Source organism: Stegostoma tigrinum, chromosome 47, assembly GCF_030684315.1.
Source record: "Stegostoma tigrinum isolate sSteTig4 chromosome 47, sSteTig4.hap1, whole genome shotgun sequence".
Lineage (NCBI taxonomy): Eukaryota > Metazoa > Chordata > Chondrichthyes > Orectolobiformes > Stegostomatidae > Stegostoma > Stegostoma tigrinum.
The window spans coordinates 5,765,101-5,775,100 of record NC_081400.1 but is presented as its reverse complement, the minus strand read 5'-3'; the positions used below and the strand labels follow the sequence as shown (position 1 = coordinate 5,775,100).

The window sequence follows — 10,000 nt, the reverse complement described above, 5'->3', positions numbered from 1 at the left end:
TCACCCTAACCCGCACATCCCTGGGCACTACGGGACAATTTAGTACGGCCAATCCACCCTAATCCGCACATCCCTGGGCACTACGGGGCAATTTAGCATGGCCAACTCACCCTAACCCGCACATCCCTGGACACTACGGGACAATTTAGCACGGCCAATCCACCCTAACCCACACATCCCTGGGCACTACGGGACAATTTAGCACGGCCAATCCACCCTAACCCGCACATCCCTGGGCACTACGGGACAATTTAGCACGGCCAATCCACCCTAACCCACACATCCCTGGGCACTACAGGACAATTTAGCACGGCCAATCCACCCTAACCCGCACATCCCAGGGCACTACAGGGCAATTTAGCACGGCCAATCCCACTCTAACCCGTACATCTTTGGTCTGTGGGACGAAACCCCCGCAGTCATGAGGGGAGAATGTGCAAACTTCACACAGACAGTCACCCCAAGGCTGGACCCGAACCCTGGCACCATGAGGTAGCAGTGCTATCCACTGAGCCACCGTGCCAGTTGAGTGTCAGTTCTGTGGGAGCCTGGAGTCACATGTTGTCCCACACTGCGTAAGGACAGCAGAATTCCTTCCCCCAATAGTGACCCCTCCCCTCCCCCAGATGGGTCATCATGGTCACCATCCCCAAAGACTCGCTGCCAACTTTGGATTCGATTCATTGAGTTTAAGTTCCACTTCGGCTAAATTGGGATTTGAAACTGTGTCGCCAGAAACATTATCCAGAGACCCCCCAGGATAAAGGGTACAGATGGCAGGGGTGGGAGGGTCTGAGCTACAGGGAGAGGCTGAATAGGCTGGGGCTATTTTCCCTGGAGTAACAGAGGCTGAGGGGGGGGGAACCTTATAGAGGTTTATAAAACCATGAGGGGCGTGGATAGGGGGGATAGACAAGGTCTTTACCCCCAGGGCTAGGGGGAGCCCAAAACTAGAGGGGCATAGGTTTAAGGTGAGAGGGGAAAGGGACCTGAGGGGTAACTTTTTCACACAGAGGATGGTGCGTGTATGGACTGAGCTGCCAGAGGTAGTGGCGGGGGCTGGTACAGTTACATCATCTAAATGTATACATGCATAAGAAGGGTTTAGAGGGATATGGGCCAAATGCTGGCCAATGGGACTAGATTAATTTATGGTATCTGGTCGGCATGGACGAGTTGGACCGAAGGGCCTTTTCCTGCTCTGCACGTCTCTAAGACTCAGTGACATTTCCAAAACACCACTGTCTTGCCCCACATAATTCAATGAACTTTATTGTTGCGTGCTGTCACTGTTGAAAAGTTTACATGTTTACTTAACGGCGATATCTTGGGTACAAAGCTACTCGTGCAGAATTTTAAGTACAAAGAAGAAAAGTTAGAAGGACAAACAAAGCTTAAAAAGTTAAACATTGCAGTCCCTCTCGCTTAAAAAAAAGTAGGAAAGCGAGGAAACACGTCTAACACTTCCACGCCACAGTCCAGAAGCATCACATGCCCACTGTTCCAGACTAAACATCACCCCAGGGCTGCCCTGAGATCATCACCTTCTTGGGGTGTCTGCTGGCGGGGCGGAGAGGTGGGAGTGGGATTGACTGGGGTCAAAGTCAACCCGAACTTGAGGTATTTTCACGAGTCGCAGTATTTGGCATCAACTGGAAGGCAGAGCAGGCGGGGAAATGGGAATAAAATTAGACAGAGCGCTGGTTCTGAGAGAGCAGGTCTGGTAGCATCTGCGGGGTGAGGAGGCAGAGTTAACGTTTCAGGCCTGCTTGGACACTTTTGAATGACTCTATTTGACCCCGAGCAGAAGTCCAGGGGAAGAGTCTTACTATCGGCAAACTCAGTCATAGAGTTGGAAACAGACCCTTCGTCCCAACTCATCCATGCTGGCCGTAATCCCCAAACTCAACCAGTCCCATTTGCTGGCCTTTGGCCCATGTCCCGTCCTATCCATGCCCCCATCCACATGCCTTTAAAATGTTGTAACTGTACCAGCCTCCACCCACTTCCTCATTCCATACACGCACCACCCTCTGCGTGAAAAAGCTACCCCTCAGGTCCCTTTTAAATGCAAGGAGTTGCATTTTGGTAGAACAAACAGGGGCAGGGCTTATTTAATCAATGGTCAGGCCCTGGGGTAGTGCTGTCATACAGAGGGACTTGGATTTAGATGTGTAATTCTCTGCAGTTTGCGCCACAGGTAGGCAGGGAGCTGGAAAAGGATTTAGCACGCTTGCCTTCAACGCTCAGACCTTTGAGTCTGGGAGTTGGGGTGTCGTGCTGAGGTTGTACGGGACATCAGTGTGGCCTCTTCTGGAGCACTGCGTCCAGTTCTGGTCGCCCTGTTATAGGAAGGATGTTATTAAAATGGAGAGGGTTCACGAAGAGATTTACCAGGACGTCACTGGGATTGGAATCACAGAATCTCTGCAGTGTGGAAGCTGACCATTCAGCCCATACCAACCTTCCAAAGAGCATCCCTTTCAGACTCACACCCTACCCTGGGCACTACGGGACAATTTAGCACGGCCAATCCCACCCTAACCCGCACATCCCTGGGCACTATGGGGCAATTTAGCACGGCCAGTCCCACCCTAACCCACACATCCCTGGGCACTACGGGACAATTTAGCACGGCCAATCCACCCTAACCCGCACATCCCTGGGCACTACGGGACAATTTAGCACGGCCAATCCACCCTAACCCGCACATCCCTGGGCACTACGGGACAATTTAGCACGGCCAGTCCCACCCTAACCCGCGCATCCCTGGGCACTACGGGACAATTTAGCACGGCCAATCCCACCCTAACCCGCACATCCCTGGGCACTATGGGACAATTTAGCACGGCCAATCCACTCTAACCTGCAAATCTTTGGACTGTGGGAGGAAACCGGAGGAAAGCCACGCAGACACGGATAATGTGCAAGCTCCACACAGACAGTCGCCCAAAGCTGGGTTCGAACCTGTCCTGTGAGGCAGCAGCACTGACCACTGAGCCACCGCTCTACCCCAAAGTGCTTGGGTTATAAGGATAGACTGGGAGCATAGTAGGGATGACTTTATAGAACTTTATAAAATCATGCGGAGCATTGATAAGGCAAACGAGACTGTTTCAAGTTTGGGCAAGGTTGGCCAGCATGGGCGAGTTGGGCCGAAGGGCCTGTTTCTGTGCTGTACTGCCCCATGTTCTCATTCGAAGACATCCACTCTGCATTTCCCAAAAAGCCTGAACTCGGACTTGTCATCTTTTCTCTACTTTCCATCGACAGTGGACATTCAGCCCATCGAGTCTGTTCTGTTACCAGTCAGTCCTCGAATCCTGCCCAGGGCCGCCTCAATTCCGGTACCTTCGATAGCAAAATCCTCCATCCTCATTCGCCAAAACGACCTTCCTTCGGGGGCAGCGGGGGGAGGCAGAGGTGGGGATGGAGTTGGGGGGGAGCGGTGTAAAAAGAAGAAATTCTCCTCGAAGTTCTTAGGAAGGGTCACTGGACCCAAAACGTTAACTCTGTTTTTTATTTTCCCCCCTTCCCAATGCTGCCGGGCCCACCGAGCTTTTCCAGCGACTTCTGTTCTTGCACACAGCAGTGAGAGCCAGGAGGAGCTCACAAAATGGCCGCCTACCACCCCCCCGCCCCTTTGTGAGGCCCCCAAAATGGCCACTTCCCCCACATTGGTGAGGCCTCCAAAATGGCCACCTTCTCCCCCCCCCCCCCCCACCATTTGTGAGGCCCCCAAAATGGCTGTCCCTTGATGAGGCCCCCAAAATGGCCGCCAGCATAAAGACAGCCGAACAGTCAAAAAATAGACACACCCGTTGCCAGGCACGAGGCGTGTCAGGCCAGGGGTGACCTCCTCCATCTCTGAAGACATGTTTTATTCTTTTTTTTTCCCCCGAGAATCCCCTCTGCTGAAGGGTAAGTCCTGCTACTGCACCCGCTCCCACCACCGCCCCCCAGGCCTGGCACCTCATGCAGTCAAAAACCAAGAGTAGATAACCCCAGCGACCCTTAATGCCACCCTGCCCTGGGGCGGCGCATCTTGCGCTTTGGCTGCTGGGGAGGCAGGGGTGGCAGAGGTGGTGTGGAAGTGGGTGGGATTTGACCTGACCGACACTCGGGGGGGCTTCGCACCCACAGTCCTTTGAAACCAACCCCCTACCAACTCCCCACAGTCTCCGCCACCCACCACCCCCCACTTCAACCCCAACCCTTCACTGCCCTCTACCCCCTACTCCCAAACCCCCCAAACCCATGGTGCTCACGAGTTGGCATAGGCAGCCTCGAAGGTGGTGGCTGAGGTCACGGGGCCCACAGGATGGGGCCCAACCCCCTCCGCCCACTTGTCCAGGCTCCGACGTCGAGAGTTCATAAAGAAGTTGGCGACGGTGGAGAGTTCGAGGCCAAGCCGCGCGGCGACGGCTGCTTGCGTCTGCTTGCTGGGCCGGGGGTTCTCCCGAAAGACAGCGAGCAGGGTCCTGCGCTGTACATCGCTAAAGACCAACCGGGCCTTCTTGGGTAGGCATTGGCGCTCGGTCCAGCGCTGCCTGTTCTCTCTCCTCCTGCAGGCTGTGAAGAGGTGGTGTGGGGGTAGGTGGAAGAGCTCAGTTAGCAATGGAGTGACGGTTGGCAGTACAGGACCTGAGCTGAGAATAGATATGTGCTGACAAAGGCTTTCAGGACTTATCACAAGAATGCCAAACTCCAAATGAGCATGGGGAAAATGGCGCCAAATCCTGGACTCGTTCCTTTCGCCTGCTGAGGTCAGGGGAGCTGAGAAATGGCACATGGAGCTCAGTCGGGATAAACACAAGGCCTAGCATTTTGGTACAAAAAACCAACGGGGCAGGACTTGAAACAGTCGGGCTTTGGGTCAGTGTTATCAAACAGAGGGACGTGGGGACAAAAACAGAGGCTGCTGGAAAATCTCAGCAGGTCTGGCAGCATCCCTGGGGAAAAGAAAAGTCAAGAGTTAACATTATGCCCGGTGACCCTTCCTCAAAACAATCCTGAAGAAGGGTCCTGACCTGAAACGTCAGCCTTCCTGCTCCTCTGATGCTGCCTGGCCTGCTGCGTTTGTCCTGCTCCACACTGTGTTCTCGCTGACTGCAGCATCAGCAGTTCTTACTGTCTCTTTGCCAGCAAGTTCTGTTTTGGTTCCTGATTCACAGCATCCGCTGTTCTCTCGGTTTTTATTTCAGGGTCATGTACACAATTGTTTGAAGTTTGCGTCACGGTAGACAGGGCATTTAAGGAGGTGTTGGTCACACTTACCTTCATTGCTCAGCCTCTTTGAGTGTAGGAGCTGGGGACGTCATGTTAAGGTTGTACAGGGACGTGGGTGAGGGCCTCTTCTGGAGCACAGTGTCCCGTTCTGTTATGGGAAGGGTATTATTAAACTGTAGAGGGTTGGGGAGAGATTTACCGGGATGTTGCTGGGAATGGAGGGGTTTGGGTTATAAGGAGAGGCTGGGACTTTTTTCACTGGAGCATCAGAAGTGACCTTATAGAGGTTTATAACATCATGAGGGGTATAGATTAATGGTAGTTGTCTTTTTCCGAGGATAGGGAATTTCAAGACGAGGGGGCTTACTTTTCGGGTGAGAGGAGAGAGATTTTTAAAAAAAGGCATGAGGGCAAATTTTTAACACCGAGGGTGGTTTGTGTGTGGAGTGAACTTCCTGAGGAAGTAGTGGGTGTGGGTAGAGTTACAGCGTTTATAAGATATTTGGAAAAGTCCATGAACAGGAAAGGTTTGGAGGGATAACGGGGTGTGGAGATGGATGAACACAGCAGGCCAAGCAGCATCAGAGGAGCACGAAAGCTGACGTTTCGGGCCTAGACTCTTCATCAGAAATGGAGCTACTTCTGAAGAAGGGCCTAGGCCCGAAACGTCAGCTTTCCTGCTCCTCTGATGCTGCTGGGCCTGCTGTGTTCATCCGTCTCCACACCGTGTTATCTCAGATTCTCCAGCATCTGCAGCTCCTAGAGACAAGGTTTGGAGGGATATGGGCCTGGAACAGGCAGGCGGTTCTAGTTTAGTCTAGGATTATGGACTGGATGGGCCGAAGGCTTTGTTTCCATGTTACATTTCTGAAGTCTGTCCCCAGCAACCATATGTGAGCTGCTTAAGATCGCAATCGCTGTCCAGTTGCATAATCATACTCGAGGGTCAGCAACATTGTCCTGAGATCTGCAAACATAGGATGAGAACGCTACTCTCTGTGATTCATCATAGTGTTGTTCGATTCAATCTGCAAGCGATTAGAGTGTCACAGAGGCATACAGCATGGAAACAGGCCCTTCGGCTCAATTTGTCCAAGTTTCCCAGGCTGGTCTAATCCCAGTTTCCTGCACTCGGCCCTAACCTGGCATCAGTTACCACTTTTACCCATCTGTAGAATTTTGGCCTTCTGCGTTTGTCCAGCTCCACACTTTGTTCTCTCGGATTCTCCAGCATCTGCAGCTCCCACTATCTCGGTAGAATTGGAAGATCTTGTTTTACAACTTAGAAATGTACAGCACAGGAGTGGGGCCTTCGGCCCGCAGTGCTGTGCTGAACATGATGCCAAATTAAATCAACATTTTCTGCTGGCTCCTGGTCCCAAGCCCTCCATTCCTTGCATATTCATGTGGTTATCCAAATGCCCCTATCGTATCTGCCTCTACCACCACCCCTAGCAGCACATTCCACCCTCCTACCATTCACTGTGTAAAAAACTTGCCCCTCACGTCTCCTTTGAACTTTATCCCCTCTCACCTTAAATGCATGCCGCCCCGAGTATTTCAATAGACATTTCAACTCTGGGCATCAATATTCTGACTGTTAACCCTATCACATAATTTACAGGCAGCATCCCGGTATCCCTCTTCCACACCCTCTCCACATCCTTCCTGTAACGTGGGGACCAGAACTGAACACAGTGTAGCCTAACTCAGGTCTTCTAAAGCTGCAGGATGGCATCTTGACTCTTGTGCTCAATTCCCCGACCAATAAAGTCGAGTGAGCCTTCTATCCCCTTCCCCCCCCTATCTACTTGTGGGGTCACTTTCAGGGAGCTATGGGCTTGAACCCTAAGATGCACTTTGACCCAAGTTGTCACCCTGGAATTGAGGACAATGCCACTTGTGAGCCTATAGTTTAGCAGCAGCCTGAAGCATTGATAGCACAATTCCTCTGTGTTTGACGTCCTGTCATGCTAATTTGAGCAAGAGTGGCACAGTGAGCAACTTCCAAACATTAACCCTGCCCCACACCCTCCGTCATTCCTTTATGACGTCTCCCTCAGCGCTGACCCCCCAATAGCACCCGCTCCCTCAGCACTGACCCTCCGACAGCGCCCGCTCCCTCAGCGCTGACCCTCCGACAGTGCCCGCTCCCTCAGCGCTGACCCCCCAACAGCGCCCGCTCCCTCAGCCCTGACCCTCTAACAGTGCCCGCTCCCTCAGCCCTGATCCTCCGACAGTGCCCGCTCCCTCAGCACTGACCCCCCGACAGCGCCCGCTCCCTCAGCGCTGACTCTCCAACAGTGCCCACTCCCTCAGCACTGACCCTCCGACAGCGCCCGCTCCCTCAGCGCTGACCCCCCAATAGCACCCGCTCCCTCAGCACTAACCCTCCGACAGCGCCCGCTCCCTCAGGACTGACCCTCCGACAGTGCCCGCTCCCTCAGCGCTGACCCTCCGACAGTGCCCGCTCCCTCAGCACTGACCGTCCGACAGCGCCTGCTCCCTCAGCGCTGACCCTCCAATTACAGCTTGAAATTTTCAGCCCAAGTCCTTGGTGTGAGAAACACACGAATCTTTGGCCTCCTGGCCCAGAGTGTGTTACCATCCAACACAGGAATAGGTCCTTTGGACCATCATGTCTGTGCTGTCTATAATGCCATTCTAACCGAAAACCATTTGTCTGCACATCATCCATACCCCTCTATTCCCATGTCTGTCTAAATACCTCTTAAACTCTGCATTAACTTCTGTTCCTACCATCTCCTCTGGCAGTGACTTCCAGGTAGTATAAAAGTTGCCTCACGCTCCTGCTTTTAAAATTCCCCACCCCTCTCATTGTATTTGATATCTCCATCCTAGGAAAAAGAATTCCGCTGCTGAGTCTATCCATGCCTCCTGTAATCTTATAGGCTTCAAATTCCTGGAAAACATCTTCTGCACCCTCTCCAAAGCCTCCACATTCTTCCTTCCTGTAGTGAGGTGACCAGAACTGCATGCAATATTCCAAATGTGGCCAACTAACTTTTATACAGATGCAACATGGCTCCAGCAATTTTTCCACTCAGTGCCCTGACCGAGGATGGCAAGCATGCCAAACCCCTCTGTACCACCTCATCAACTTGTTTTGCCAATTTCGGGGTGCCATGGACTGAGAGAGTCACAGAGATGTACAGGACGGACACAGGCCCTTCAGTCCAACCCGTCCATGCCCACCCAGATTATCCTAAATTATTCAGTCCCATTTGCCAGCGTTTGGCCCCTATCCTTCTAAACCCTTCCCATCCATGTCCCCATCCCGATGCCTTTTAAATGTTATAATTGTACCAGCCCCCACCCACTTCCTCTGGCAGCTCCTTCCATACACGCACCACCCTCTGTGTGGAAAAGTTACCCCTCAGGTCCCTTTCCCCTCTCACCTTAAACCTATGCCCCTCTAGGTTTGGGCTCCCCCTATACCTGGGGGCAAAGACCTTGTCTATCCCCCCCCCATCCATACCCCTCATGGTTTTATAAACCTCTATAAGGTCATCCCCTCAGCCTCCGACGCTCCAGGGAAAACAGCCCCAGCCTCTCCCTGTAGCTCAAACCCTCCGACATCCCTGTAAATCTTTCCTGACCCTTTCACAACATCCTTCCTGTAGCAGGGTGACCAGGATTGAACGCAGTATTCCCATGGCGGCCCTAACCAATATCCTGTACAGCTACAACATGACCCTCCCAGTTCCTATACCAATGCACTGTCTTGCATCCGAATATCCATCTGGATATTAATGTTCCTAAGGGTCCTGCCATGTACCTTCCTCTTGCATTTCATCTCCCAAAATGCATCACCTTGCAGCAATCCGACTTAAACTCCATCTGCCATTTCCCGGCCAACTTTCCAAATGATTTGTATCCTGCTGGACCCTTTAACAACTTTCCTCACTATCCACAGCTCCACCAACTTTTCTGTCAGCACATGTTCTAACCAGACCGCCTATGTCTTCATCAAATCTTTATATATACATATCAATCACAAAACAACAGGGGTCCCAGCAGGGATCCTTGCCGAACACCATTGGCCACAGACCCACCGTAAGAAAAACACCCCTCCTCCAGAATAACCATCTGTCTTCAGTGGTCACATCAAATTTATATCCAAGGTACCAACTCACCCTTGAGAGTTAATCTTCAGAAACAGCTTCTCGAGGAACCCTGCCAAATAGTGTCATACAGTCATACAGCATATGAAACAGACCCTTCGGTCCAACCAGTCCATAAAATAAACTAGTCCCACCTGCCCGCTCCGTGCCCATCTCCCTCCCAACCTTTCTACTTCATTCATGTACTTATCCAAATGTCTTTGAAATGTTATAACTGTATCTGCACCCACCGCTTCCCCTGGAAGTTCATTCCACCCACGAACTACACTCTGTGTAAAATATTTGCCTCTCATGCCTTTGTTAGATCTCTCTCCTCTCAAGTTAAAATTGTGCCCACAGTCCTGAAATGCCACATCCTTGAGATAGGACGCCTATTACTAACACTATTTATAAACCTCAGGTTAGGGTGGGTTGGCCGTGCTAAATTGTCCCGTAGTGCCCAGGGATGTGCGGGTTAGGGTGGATTGGCCGTGCTAAACTGTCCCGTAGTGCCCAGGGATGTGCGGGTTAGGGTGGATTGACCGTGCTAAATTGTCCCGTAGTGCCCAGGGATGTGCGGGTTAGGGTGGATTGGCCGTGCTAAATTGTCCCGTAGTGCCCAGGGATGTGCGGGTTGGGGTGGGATT

The 10,000-nt window shown here is 52.1% G+C and overlaps 1 protein-coding gene across 1 annotated transcript in view; it reads right to left on the bottom strand.

Annotated features, from left to right (window-relative positions):
* Positions 1-4,254: 4,254 nt before the first annotated feature.
* Positions 4,255-10,000, bottom strand: part of LOC125449699 (one cut domain family member 3-like) — a 16,207-nt gene continuing 10,461 nt past the window's right edge. The window contains exon 2 of the mRNA XM_048525572.2: positions 4,255-4,572. Coding sequence (XP_048381529.1) covers positions 4,265-4,572 — 308 coding nt within the window. The 3' untranslated portion in view covers positions 4,255-4,264. The remainder of the gene's footprint in view (positions 4,573-10,000) is intronic.